Source organism: Penicillium verhagenii (genome assembly GCF_028828195.1).
Source record: "Penicillium verhagenii strain IBT 33310 chromosome Unknown utg000012l_segment0_segment0, whole genome shotgun sequence".
NCBI classification, from domain to species: domain Eukaryota; kingdom Fungi; phylum Ascomycota; class Eurotiomycetes; order Eurotiales; family Aspergillaceae; genus Penicillium; species Penicillium verhagenii.
Window position 1 is genome coordinate 1,222,084 of NW_026643176.1, and position 14,028 is coordinate 1,236,111.

Genomic DNA, 14,028 nt, shown 5'->3' on the forward strand with positions numbered 1-14,028 from the left:
TTCATGCTCGGGTAAATCTGCGAATCCTAAGAACTCCACTAATATGGCCACATCTATGAGTCGTCCAAAACAGGATCAGCTGCGAAAGCGCCGTAATAATATAATAAAGCGTCACAATGAATTTTGGCTCCTCTACTCCATTCGAACGTGGTTGTTAATGGAGATGCCCAACGGGAGAAAATACACCTACCGCTCGCACCCGGAAATACCATTCCCAACTGAGGAGTATATCGTAAGTGATTCTAAACAAAACAAATGACGTTAATCTGATTGTGAAAGATGAATGATCCACAATCTACAGTCCATAAAACACCCCTCGACTATCTAAGCAATTCTACCTATGTTTTGTCCGTTCCAGAACCTCCGAAATTTTCTGCCCCCGCCCGTTACAGTGAACTATGGCAGTATCTCGAATTTCTGGCGAGTCATTGATGGTCGCGGAAGTTCTATCGGGCATTCGAAGTATTCATCAACCCGCGAGGTACAAAATTTTAATTTATGGAGCATTCCAGCCAGCTTAAATTTCTACTTAGTCAAGAACGTAAAGTATACGATTCTATTATAAGCGAAAGAATAGTCGACTGTTCTTAATTTCAGTAGGCCTTGGGGTGTCATCCATTTTTGGTTGATTGGTGCCTCTGTGACTGAGTTTCACCAATTATTGATTGTCAAACATTTCAAAGCACGCTTTGCCCTAGCCTATCGGGGTTATTCTATCCAGATATTGTAGTGGGGCTTCATTCACCTGACCGGGCGAAGTGGGGGTCTTTTGTAATATACTCTGTATCCAATACCTTTGTCATCACCGTTTATGTACCGCCTTTAATCCAAAGGAGATGGTATCAGATTCCAGAAAGGTTACAATAATACAGCCCTTACATGCAGGTTTGCAAACAGATGATTAAGGCGGTGGGAAATGAGGACTTGTTGTCCGGTCACTGTATTCTCAAGCTGTTATTGTATTCATGACCGTACTATTATACTGCCAAGAAAGGGTTCAGGGGAGGATCAACCGTAATAAGTGTATCGTATCTCAGAAAGAGGGTTTAAGAAGAGTGTTTGTGAAAGGGTGGCGAAATTGATTCCGATACATCCTGTATACATGTCGCTCTTAAAGGCGAGGGGTCAGGGTAAATAAAATCATCATCATGATCATCAAACTGTATTTTCATGACTCGGGAAGTCAGAGGAACTACGTCGTGGATTTGGAAATAATTGAACAGCAGCAACAGAAAAATACAATGCGCGTAAATATGTATGTAGCCAAACCGCAAGATTAACAAAGTGTTGCGTTGTGGTGCTCATATTGGACCGACAGATGAAATTTAGCGGGCGTAATTGCTCGCCACGCATTCAATCAACTTGAGGACTGTATTTTGACGGATCGGCAAATTAGGAAAAGACTTTGAGATCGCGCAAAGCAAGCCCTCGTGACAATGTTCGGGTGCCTATATAAGCATGAAATTTCCCTCCAATTGGTCGAACTTTGTACTTCATAGTCGAAAGGACAAAATGTCTGTCAAGCGCCAGCCATATGCAAACACATGTCACAGCCAAAGTTCGTTGTCAAGCACTTCGGATTCGCTAGACATTGCTGTTTCCGAGAGTGAGTCAGAGTATGTTTCATCAGAGACTAGTGAGGATCGGGCATTTCTTGCTTCCGAAACGGATGAACTCCGCTACTATTCCGACGGTTCCTCCGATCATGATCCTTTATGGGATGAGACAATGAACAAAGATGTTGATGAGAGCAGACGTACAGTAAGCACGAAACGTTGCTATTAAATTCATTCTACCATATTGATGTCTCCCGTTAGAGGATTGGCGTGAAAATTCCGACGAAAACTGTTTTAAAACGAACTTTTCGCCAAGATCAAGGCACTTGCTATCTAGTTCTATGGTACTCCTGGGAAATCCAGGATCCACTGTGTGATGGCGAATAAAGTTTGGAAAAACAATACATGAAAGTGTGAAGTGTTTCTCAATAGGACTCCGAAAACAGTAGCTTATCAATACAGACGGATGAATGAATGGATGGATTTTATTCAACTTGACCCCTCGCAAAAAAGCGATATGCAGGATAAAACGAATTTGTAAAACCATGATGACTGATCGCTGAGCCTGCTCCAAAATTGTTGAACGGTGAACTTTGAGCCTCACCTCTTAAGGCCTTTCGCCGTTCGACATGCTTGGCTGCCCTCATGGCACGACATGAATGAGTTCCTATCCAGGGCAGGCAAAGAATTTCCGCAGCTGGCTGCATCTCGGCAAAAACTTGCGAGGTTGCCGGCAAAGCTGGATTAAAAAACTACTTAGGGAAGTTGTGGCAGTCACGTTCTTCTTGTTCCGAGTTCAATTGACCGAGCGTTTACTGTTTCTCATGTCGCGTCTCAATGGCGAAATTTTACGATAGAAACGGCGGGAAAGGTCCTTGATTGTGAATGGGCATTTGGGGGAAAGGGCAGATTGATAGATCCTGGGAGGTAGCTGCGGTAAATATGATAGGGCGTTGAAGAACCGAGGTGACGTAGGTCGTTGGTCTTGTCCGGAGGTAGCAACGGATGCTGAGAGGAGAGGTTGCAGAGTTTGAGAGGATTCGGGAGAGTAGGTCTGTTGAGGTTCCTGCTTCCTCTCTTCAAGTGTCATGGAGAACCGTTCGGTGACTTCTTTCTCTGGTAGAGTGGATGCTGACGCTGCTTCTGGAAGTGGCTGTTTAGGCGATAGGAATGCGGTGCTTGAGCGGGTGACAGTATTACGTGTTTCAAAGTCATGCTTCAAGTTGCGAAATATGATCTGCCATACGCAAAGTGTCAAATGGAGATGCTGCATCTCTTCGATGGATTTTTTTGGAGTGTGTACAAAGGCTTGGTAGATCCATAGTCTAGATAGCACGCAGATCCATCAAGACCTGGGGAGCATTTGCAATACAAGCAATTCTGAGCCAGCTGAAGAGGGTTGACGCTGACAAGAACTTGTCTATGAAACCAAAGCTCTTACAGCGATGGTTGAGCAAGTGATCGGGATCTGGTTCGGTCCGGTGAAGCTGTGGGGCTCTAGCGGGGTTTACAGGCGACTTTCGGGACCTCGCTACTAAATCAAATATTACATAAGACAATCGGCAAAATTTCAAATTAACTACCCATTATAATATTACAACCACCACAGAAGCTACGCTTATGCTACGATTATGCTATGCTTATGCTGCACGAAAAAGAATAATACTGGTGAAACCAATTTCGAGAGTAAGTGTGTAGCTAAAATATTGATTCCGGTCCATTTTCGCCTTTGGACTGTGACTTGTCTGCCTTTGTATTGGGACGCAGATTTGCGAGGACCCTCAAGATCAAATAAAAATGTTTATCCATAAACGGTAATAGTACTCGATCTTCTTCATGTAATATGTATCAAGAACAGGCCATACCTGCCTTTATCAGGGCGGCTCCAAAAACGCTCTTGTCAGGCAGCTAAATTTTGAGCTGACCGCTCACACTTGTCTAGCATTGATATGTTCAAAATGTCATCAATTTATTAGATAAACGTGGATGGCTTTATCTTTCAAAAAATCTTGCACATGGTCTCGGGTATGCCCGCAGAGGCCAATCCCTCCCAGATGAGATCACCAGCTGTTTTACATGGTTTTTTTTTTTTTTTTTAGCAATGCAAGCATTTCATGATATTGGTCATCATTGATTGTCACAGATCAGGTAGTCCGATGCAAAGGTACTCATTAAGTTGATCATTTCATCGAACCTAGCTGTCGAGAATCATTTGATGATTTGCTCCAATTTAATAAACACTGAGTTCACATGGGCGAAAATTGTCTTCATTGGGTGGGCTGAATTTATTGCCCCAAAATCGACCTTTTCCATGATGCCGTTGTTTTGCCTTTTATTTCGCCGGGAAAAGATTCATGAAGCACGTCTCTACAAAGCTTTTACCCATTAATTGATGTATTAATAGAAGACTGCATTATAGTTGTTTTGATTTCGCCACATAAAAAGTTCCAATTTCTCCGGGTCGGGTCATTATTCTATATAAGAGAGAGTATATCTGCGTCTTTTGTTTCTGTAAGACAAAAATTTGCTCGCAATGACTGTTCTTCAGAAAGAACTTCTACGCGATTGTGGAATAGTCTCTATCATCAACCTTTTCGGCATCTCGTATTTCCTTCTATTCTTGATCCATTTTTTCATCTTCCACTTTCCATCGTCACCCGAAGCCATCCTCAGCTCCTTTTCTGTGATTCTAATATGCGGGGGAGTAATATTCTGGAGCCTCGCGAGCCTTACATATCGGATCATTGCTGCATTGCAGTACGATGACGTAACCAGATGGCAAAGACTTGAATATGCTGGAGCATTGATCTTTATGAGCACGACCACTATTCATTTTGTTGTTCTCCAATTTCTTTCTCAGTCGTCGCTTCAAATGGGATATATATGTGCTTTGGTGATAGCGTCTGTTGGATATCTTGTCGACTTTGTGGCATTGGATTGCACAGCGTCGGTGGCCAAGGAAAGGTTTCCTTACCATTTTGCTTCTCTGGTTTTGTTATCATTGGTCCCTGCAATCCACGCCATTACCGAACCCGCGTCCCCTGCGTCGCCTTTGGCTCTTCACTTTTGTCGTTTCATTGCTTGCAGTATTGCTGGTATCATACACAATCTCATTAGGCCACTGGAAAGAATGGGGGTGGTTGATGGCTGGAAACCTAGCCTATATGCTATGCACCTGGTTCTAGTGCATAGTGCTGTGGTCTACTCAAAGGCCATTTTACACAGCATTCCAAGGGGCTCACACTGAGCTCATTTGATGACGTAGAATATCATGAATTCTATGGTCTAGCCTGACAAATCGATCCCTGTCTTCTTCTGGTGGAACTAGGTTGCAGTAGCGTAACATAGTGTGCTTATTAGGAAAAAGATTTCCTACAGGTGGATCGATTGCTGTTCTACATCCATCATTCAGGGTGCTCACAATTCAATAAACCTCCGTTTAGCAAGTTGACAAATGTCGTTAGGCTATGTAAACCACTGGTGTGTATGAAAGTCAAAAGCTTGCCTTAGCTTAGTGGCCCCCGGATAAAAATGCTGACGCATCATTTGCCCAACCGGTGTAACTATTCTACCAAGGCGGGTTTTGTCTGTCTGGTTACGTGTTCTGAGTGTGGGGTAAAAGGTCATACATAATCTAAATGTCCTACACGTGTTGATTAGGTAAATTTTGATTCGAGGTTATTTCATTCTCAAGCTGCAGAAAGCTCATAAACCTGGCATATATGTTGATGGTTATCTTGGAGTGTTGCAACTTTTCTCTTGTGTGCGACGCATCCCGTTTTTCTTCTCGAACAAACGCCAACGGCGGGGTGGTTTTCGGGATCGCGTAAATGACTTTCCTGATACCAGGATGATCGGGTGCCATGGCATCGCTCGCATCGTAGGGGTGCCACCCTGTACTTCTTCCAAGAAGCTTCTTCTGTATTCATTGCCATAAGAAGGTTTTCTTTCTCGTCCTTTTTTTCGGCTCCGCATGCTTCGAAGTTGCACCTGTTAAAGAGCCATAGTTAGCAGATTTTTACTACATACATAGACGTCAGTACTTACCTAGCAAACAGCCAAGCTTTTACGCCTGTTAACCAATGCATGGTCCCACAATCTTTGAACCGTACGCGTTCTTGAGTGTAACAATGTGAACCATTCATCTATACCTTCTTATAGCTTTTTTGGAGGTGTCACAGTATTTGGCGCTGATCTGATTGTACGTTGTATAATAGTATGTATTTTCTTGTGGTAAAGTCTCTTTGATGTTCGCTTATCTCAAAGAAGGAAAAAGCAACAAGCGAAGCCTGTGTTAATTACGCTAGCTTTTTTGAAGCTAAAGATTATATTTCGATTAGCCATTACACCACCACCTTTTCAAGTTGAAATGAGCACTAAGACGTTGTCTTTCCAAGGTGGGATGACTTTTTGAAAGAGTGATATCCTGTTTACCATATGGTATGCAAGTGCGCATTGCTTTTCGTTATTTTGCTAAAATTTCAACATTTTGGGGCTTGATTATCTCCTTCATCGTTAGAATTCCCCATCCATGTGTTTCATTTTAGGTCGGGAAAACCTGTCGCAAACAAAAAATATTATTGAATAATTTTCATGAGTTTGATATTGGATGATTCGGCACAAGCTTTGTAGCTAATCTTATGATGCACTCAGTGAAATTCTTATAGACAAACATTATGAAAACAATTCATTTTGCTAAGTGTGACTTGAGCTTCTTACAAATCTTCTGAATTGGCATATGATAGTCACATTGAAGATGCCCGTAATAGAATTATGGAACTTTCTATTTGATGCCACGGAAAAAAAATATGTTCACTGGCTGCTGCTCCAAATAAAGAGATCATCTAGCGTGCTTTAACTCAATATAAGGTCAGATTCTAAATCTGCTTAACTGTGAAAAATAGAGATTCATGCGAAATAGGACCTGAGAGTCCAAATGAAACAGAGTAAAGAAGCCTTATAAGAGCGTATGCATTGAATTTCAAAATTCTATTTCATGGCTTGTTCTTTGCGGGCTCGCAGCTCAGGGCTATCAATTCAATCCACCTAACAATCCCGCTCATTTTACTACGCTCAGTTTTTCGGATGTATTCTATGCACCCAGTACCTGTGCAATGTTTCCCTCACGAGAGATCGAATTGTTGGATAGTGCATTCCAAAAGTACATAGTCCACACACCTATGCTTCCTTAGGCCATTTAATCGCTTCAGCGGGTGTCCAAAATTTTGCAACTAGAATGTTAATCAGGCTCCTCTGGTTCATTGTCGCGTTTTTAATGTCGAATTTTTGATCAACTAGCCCTGTGGAACAACAAAAAGGCATCAACACAATTTTTCTCTTTCTAATTTGGGCATTTCGAATGAACAGCGGATTTAAGGTGCTTCAAGAAAGAGGGGAAAAGAGTGGCCAAGCTCAAGCTTGACCTCATTACATATTTAATATATAAGTAATTCTCTGGCTCAATATATGGCTAACGTCAATTTTGTGAATAAAGATTGTATTTTTTCGAGCCCTAAAACCTCTTTGAAAAATGGCCGACGCAGCAGAATTGACTTTATTTGACCCCCAAGTCGAGATTAGCCAGTCTCTTTGCAACTTGACTCGCTCAGATAGTGGTCTGGATCTTGATCTAGCATCGCTATGGGATGAATTTTCTGATGCTCCGACAATTCCTCCTAGCCCTACCACCCGCGAAATCCTCTCAACAGAGCGTTCCATGTTAATCCATTCGAATCATCTCTCTGAAATCGAGTATATCTTCTATTCAATACCTGAAAGCAATCACGGCTTTTATTGGCTCGGGCCAGATCCATTAGCCCCTCAAACCTACGGAGATGACATCTTCCTGTACATTTCTGCTTTCCCTTTCTTGGGCGAACTGGTTTGGGTGGAATTCCAACTATGTAGGGTCAGTCTGGTAACAGGGGATGTGGTGGACCGGAATATTTTCTATCTTCCTCGACAAGAGTCGATTCTCGGAAATCTATCACAGATACGTCGACAAATACGAGAACATATTTCCAGTTACGATCATGAGACTGCCACCGGTCTTTGCAGACTACGATTGTATATGTACCCACGATATGGGCTATCGCCAATCTACAGAAGTAGGGGCATAGTGTCCTCTGCTGGGATGTCTGATGGAGCTGCGCTGGATCCAACTTTCTTTGTTCAAAATATGTCAGCAAATTTTGAAAAGGATTGTCAATGCATTAGAAATACTGGCTAAGCATCAACTCACGAAATTTCCTTCAGGTGGCTTCATAATACATGAATTGGAGAAAGTTTTTCCTAATTCTGGCGTAGGAAATTGGTGACTGCGAGGCTTTATGGGATAGTTCCGAGAAATGTTTCCTCTACTGCGATGTACATAATAACGAGGGGAGCGCTATGCTATGCCATCTAAGTGCACGAATCGATTCAGCAGTGGACAATGCAGAGACTACTACCCAAGAACAACTGCTAGGGGTCAAATCAGAGATGTATAGGAGTGTGTATTCCAATCTAATCACTACAGCCGCTATACAGTAATGACAGTGCCGATAATACCGTAACAGCATACCAGGATACTGTAACGATATGTAAGGACGTGCTTCCCCACTATAATAAGTAAGTTCTTGTTGAGCCAAATGACTTCTGTGTAAAATGCGAGTAGAGCATCAATGAACGGATCCCAGAATCGATATCGAACCACCTTGAAACAAAAATATGATAATACATACGAACGGAACGTTTTAGTACATGTAATTTTGCATTTCAGGAAATCAAATGGTAGTTCTTGCATGAATTTACCGGCGTGTTTGTAAACGATTGTATCTCAAAGTATATATACTTGCTTTTGGAATACGTGACCGATAATTCAACGAATAGGGTCTCTACTGCTATCACAAACAATAAATCTTTGCAAACTGGCTTTCGTTCTAAATAGAGCACAATACCTTGAAATTCCGATCTCGGTGTTCATGAAACAGCGCAGAAGCATACAGATGCGCTAAGAATTTCAATTATGGCCAAACTGTGGCTAGTTTCTATACGCATACGCTCAATATAAGTTTTAGTTTCAACAGTGAAGTCTCCTATTAAGTCGATCTTTCTTCATGATAAAGATGAACAGCTACTGATCATGGTAATGGTGGATAAGGGATAAGCCACAACCTCACAAACAACAGTTGGGATGTCCTTTTCCGTAGTGGCAGTAGATAGAATGGTAGTAGACGAATAGGAATCGGATGGAGTGGCAGTAGATGGAGTGGCAGTAGATGGAGTGGCAGTAGATGGAGTGGCAGTAGATGGAGTGGCAGTAGATGGAGTGGCAGTAGAAGGAGTGGCAGTAGATGGAGTGGCAATAGATAGACCGGCGGACAGCGACTTGTGGGTAACAGAAACCAAGGTCGTCGGCACTGCAGAGTATGAAAGCAAGTTTGTTGTGAATACTTCTGTTTCAGACGCAATGCACCAGCTACCAGCCTTAAGTCCCTTATTGAGTAGGCAAGTCGATATGTTTCCATTCCTATTATAAAAAGTAACCAGACCCGTGTGGTTAACCTGTATCCAAGCAGCCGGCGAACCATCTTCTGTGCCGCATACGTCAACACTGAGCGCAGAGCTTTTCTCACTGAGCTCTAGTAAATTGTTAGCAGCAGCAGTATATTTTGGTTGCGATGATCAATAGGTACTTGAACAGTCATCTCCATCTAGTAAGGCAAAAGACGCCGAGTAACCCGTACAGCCATAGTTCCCGTTGGACCATATCAAACATTCGCGATTGTAATCTATGACCTCAAGAACTCCGGCTCTAGAAGTGCATGCGTGGATGATGACTAGAACTGCAATCGATAAAACATGCATCTTCAATATATCTGACCAAAAGGGGGCTCCGATGTGCTGAGCAAGAGATTAAAGTCCAAATATATTTAAGAACCTGAAGGACCGTGAGAAAAGAAAAAAAAATCCAGGGGGCAAAGCAATATATAATTTTTCATTAAAGATCGATCGAACCAAAAGCAACGAATCTCTCAAATCAGTGAACGCGAAATTCCTTGAGCACCTAGGCATACAACTACCTTCCAATATTCTCTTTTGACATATGAAAGTACATATTCCTTGCTTCTTTCTTGATCATTGGCAGATTTACATCAATTCATTTCAAGCATTCTTTCACTTCCGTTCGCGATGACGAATGCGAGAGTTTTCCAGCCTTGCGGTCCCCGATCCTTGATGCAAATCCGTCTCTCTTGAAAAATCAGAAGTTCCACAATCAAAAGGTGCCCCATGATGGTTGCCGGCTGGAGTTGCGAGGTTCCATAAGAGCTTTTCGATATAAATCAGCTAATTGGTGACGGAGGAGTTATTCCACCTTTCGTAATTTCCCTGCAAGATATGATGATGATACTGGTGGAACTGAAGTTCCACATCGCGCATTGATCAGAGCTCCAGATTGTTGAGGGAAGAGCTTAACTAGAGGGAAATTGAAGTAATTTGATGGATTGAGAGCCACTTTTTCTCATGGCTAAGAGCGGTGAGTCTCCTCCAGAATCAAGGCAGATGACTTCAACTTGTCGTTCTCAGGCAAGCAACTGGATTGCTCCACGGTTTCAGGTCTTTACCGCGAATTTAAAAAAGACCGTGGAAGCAGCCATCTATCAATTAACCGAATATAAACAGAGATGTTGACCTAAATCAGTAGTTTGAGTTGGAAAATGGAGTAGACAGACACACATTATGAGGCCCGGCGCCTGAACCGACAGGGCTACTACTACAATAATGATCTGCTATACATGTCCTCAAATATGCTGTGTCTCCTTCGAGCACATATATGATTACGATCAGCATATGTCATCTCAGCTGTCAATATCACACTTCAAACATTTATAGAGGTAAAACCAATGGAAGATCTACGCTAAGGCCTCGGCAGCGGGGCCCGAGAGCAGAAAAGCAGCCTTTAAGAAGGAAGCTGTTTCGCCACAATCCCCGATGTTCTGCAGTAGCTGTACATAAAATTTACAAACATGTTTGTATTTCATCAGCATATGAGTAGATCGCTAAAGTAATTACAGCCATATTCAAAATTGGCTTCCATGTTTTACACTAATAAAACATCTCCAGCCCCACTGCCAAAACGATAGTGAAACCGCCTAGCGCTGCGCATCCTGCCTGGCAACTCCATAAGCGGCAGGGCAAGAAAAGGCAAAGCTGAGGCTGAAGAAAATGTGAACCAGAGAAAGCAAAATTCTCGTGCTTTCCGGAACTGTATATATGCCGACCAGGATGTAATGTTTTGCATCTTAATCTCAGGTAATAGCATCCCGCTAGTGTGACTCATCGGAATACTGGTATTTCAAGTCAAGCCTCTGAGAATAATGACTGCTAGCTCGTATCGTAATAACCATTATTATCAGCCACATGACCTCAAAGCCAGGGACCAATACACCCACTCTCCCGGATACGACAAATGATTTGCCAATTCATTTCGTGATTCAATACATCTTTTTCGGCCGAGAAGACATTAAGACTGATGATATGCGGTCGGTATCAGCTGTTCGGTGAGAGAAGGAAAGCCGAAGTCACCAAAGCTATCCATGGAATCTGTATTCGTGCACTGTACGCACTATATTACACTAAAAGGGCCCTGTACAATAAAGGGTGCATCGCATTTAATTGCGTCTTTTTTCTCAAAGTGGCTTGCTCAACTAATAATTCACACCTTACTTATTCACACCTAAATTTACCGTTAGGTCTAGAAAATAGCTACAAAGCAAGTAAAAGTAGGCTATAAAGACTCTCTTGCAGGTTACATATGTCCACCAGATACTTTTCGTCAAGTATAAGGATGTAGATCTGCAAGATCAAAATACTAACGTGTCTTGAGAGACTGATCTCTCCAAGGCCAGTGCAAAGCCACGGTGGCTTGATCGGTAAATCCTGGAGCATCGCAACAAAAAAATGGAGTGCTGAATTTGATGTTTTTTGAGTGTCCCAGGAGCCATCTCGGGATTTTAGATTATGTCAGAAATGTCCCCCACGCAGTCTTAATGGAATTGTAGCTGCATCAAAGCAAGGCCGCAGGATCTTACGCCCATCGGAATCAAGAGCCGTGAAATTGGCATACTATAGAAAACATGGCTTATTGGTTTGACTGCTAGTGACTGCTAGTCTATGCACGGCCTGACAAGCAGGGTTAGACTGGAATTGACTCATGGGAGGCTTCCGAAGACAAGTCCAAGACCAAGCTCGGCTATAAGAAGGAGGCCGCCGCCTTCAATCAAAATGTCGGCACATCATTCTCAAACATCCTTTTCAATGAGGCTTGGCCTCCTTCGCATTTCCCCCGATCTCGTTCGCTCTTCGCATGGCTGGACCTGAACCCATATGTCATTTTACATCAAAACAAAAGCCTTCATACAGTTTTTTCCTGCTCTACAAAAACCCTACTCACATTGGCTTGCATATGAACCAATTTTCGTGGAGTACGCTCTAGCCACGCTTTGTTCTCAGGTACCGCGACCGAAACCACACCCAACGCCCGTACCCCTCCTCGATTTTCAAAAATTTCACTCCTATCTCTGCGTAAACCCCTAGTCAAGGATGGGGAAAGCAAGGCGCATTGAAAGACTATCCAGGGGTGTCAAATTTGATGTTCGGTTCGAGGACTGCCGGGGGATTTCCATGAATCATATTTGCGGACCCTGGCTCACTCCAAAGGGCTTGACAGAGCAGTGGGTGGTGAAGGGCTTGAAGCATGACCGGGACCGGATCAATGACTGCTATATAAAATGCATTTGGAGGAATGATCAGCAGATTATGAGAGAACAGCTTATCCAAGACTTTCCCATCGAATCGGGAGATGTATATAAAGTTGAGTGGGAATGGCTTTGTCAGGAGCAGCATGACAGTTCAGGCTTGACATCTCTTCTGTCGCACAAGTCTCTTGAAAGTTCGGAAATCAGATGATCATTTGCATTTGCTACTGTCTACCGTGGGCATAATGTGCCCGCAGCCGATGATTGCCGTTTCATCGAACTGCACATCGAACTTGGGTCCTCTCAGTCAGGAGACATTCTGAATATTGATAGGGTGGAAGAAAGAAAGAAAGAAAGAGATCATTTTTTATAAAATAAGCATCTAATCAGGGTTGACCTCGTTCCTCTTCGTCGTCTCTCCTACAATCGACGCATTTCCCTCTCATCGCTTGACTTAAGATCTTTTATTAAAAGTGTCAGGACTGACCCGAAGCCGTCGGACTTGCAGCAAGGAAGACCTAGGCACCAAATTCTCTGTAAAACTATTCACCTTTTACCACAAACTCCAAAACCTCAATCAGTCATTTTAAATATTGTCTAGCGACGTTGCCCTAACAGCGCTATTAGAAGGGAGCTGGGTGAAACCTCAGGAAAGATGAACAGTCAAAGCTGTGTTCGCTCGACGTGTATCTAACTGCGCAGCATGTTTTGAAGCAATATGAAGAGGTTTTGCAGCAGATCCAGAAGATGATTAGTGATTTTGATTATTCTTCCGGATATAATAGCGTATCCCGCTGGCCACAGGCGATAAGGAATTGTCCTCTCTTCTAGTTCATTTCTTCTTCCCTACCTTCGATCATTTCATAAAACTCACTCTTTTCCTTTCAAATAATTGCATAGTCAAAATTGCGACAGAAGATTTCGAAAGCGGATTTCCCTTAAGGCCACTCACTTGTTTCTTGGCTGGTATCCGAAACGGGTATAGTCTATATTTGAATAAGTGGTAATCTAATATCCACTCAGAGAATAATATTGAATACCACTAAGCCGTACTATATTAGTCTATGTTCCGGGTTAGGAGCCGGGAAACAACGAGTATGTGCTTTGGGATAAACCGTGCTCGAAATCTGCTGTACTTTCTGCTGTTCAACTTACTCGCCGTACCAAGCTAAAAGTTACGCTCTCTGACGTGACTTCCAGAGATCCACTCTTGGCTTCTATAGGGTTCTACCCAATTCTACTGGGCATTGTAAGAATTAAGTAGCACTTTACAATGCTTTACACACATATTCTTATAGTTAGTATAATACGGTGATAGATTTGATTTTTTTTTTTAAATAATATATTTTCAATCATTCTACAGCGACCCTCAAGTTACTGCGGTCCGGCCAAACAATGATCCGCGCTAAGGCCTCAGCAGCGGGGCCCGAGAGCACAAAAGCAGCCTTTTTCGCCACAATCCCCGTTGCTGTGCAGTGGCTACATGAAATTTACAAAAGTGTTTGTATTTCATCAGCATAAGAGTAGATCACTTATGGAACTACACGAGTTGCAATCACGCACATTGAAAATATCTAGAAACACCTTTTGTAAATCATCTAGAAGCACCCGATATAATCTAGAGGCATCTACTTTCTCGTTTCCTGATACAAGCGACGCCAAATACTCAATCAACGACGGATTTGAAGCCTCAAATTTATACGAATGCCCCACGGATCTTGACTTGCTGTGAG

General features: G+C 42.7%; 3 protein-coding genes across 3 annotated transcripts; 1 reads left to right on the top strand and 2 right to left on the bottom strand.

The window, feature by feature from the left end:
* Nucleotides 1–1,512: 1,512 nt before the first annotated feature.
* On the top strand, nucleotides 1,513–1,943 carry N7466_011113 (uncharacterized protein; the record flags this gene model as incomplete). Its single annotated transcript, XM_057170502.1, has 2 exons — nucleotides 1,513–1,761; nucleotides 1,818–1,943. 2 exons carry the CDS (start codon nucleotides 1,513–1,515, stop codon nucleotides 1,941–1,943), a joined length of 375 nt encoding a protein of 124 aa, XP_057016234.1.
* A 409-nt stretch (nucleotides 1,944–2,352) lies between these two features.
* N7466_011114 (uncharacterized protein) lies at nucleotides 2,353–2,829 on the bottom strand (the record flags this gene model as incomplete). Its single annotated transcript, XM_057170503.1, has 1 exon — nucleotides 2,353–2,829. One exon carries the CDS (start codon nucleotides 2,827–2,829, stop codon nucleotides 2,353–2,355), a length of 477 nt encoding a protein of 158 aa, XP_057016235.1.
* A 5,822-nt stretch (nucleotides 2,830–8,651) lies between these two features.
* On the bottom strand, nucleotides 8,652–9,289 carry N7466_011115 (uncharacterized protein; the record flags this gene model as incomplete). The annotated part of the gene is made up of 2 exons (XM_057170504.1): nucleotides 8,652–9,176; nucleotides 9,284–9,289. 2 exons carry the CDS (start codon nucleotides 9,287–9,289, stop codon nucleotides 8,652–8,654), a joined length of 531 nt encoding a protein of 176 aa, XP_057016236.1.
* Nucleotides 9,290–14,028: the final 4,739 nt, after the last annotated feature.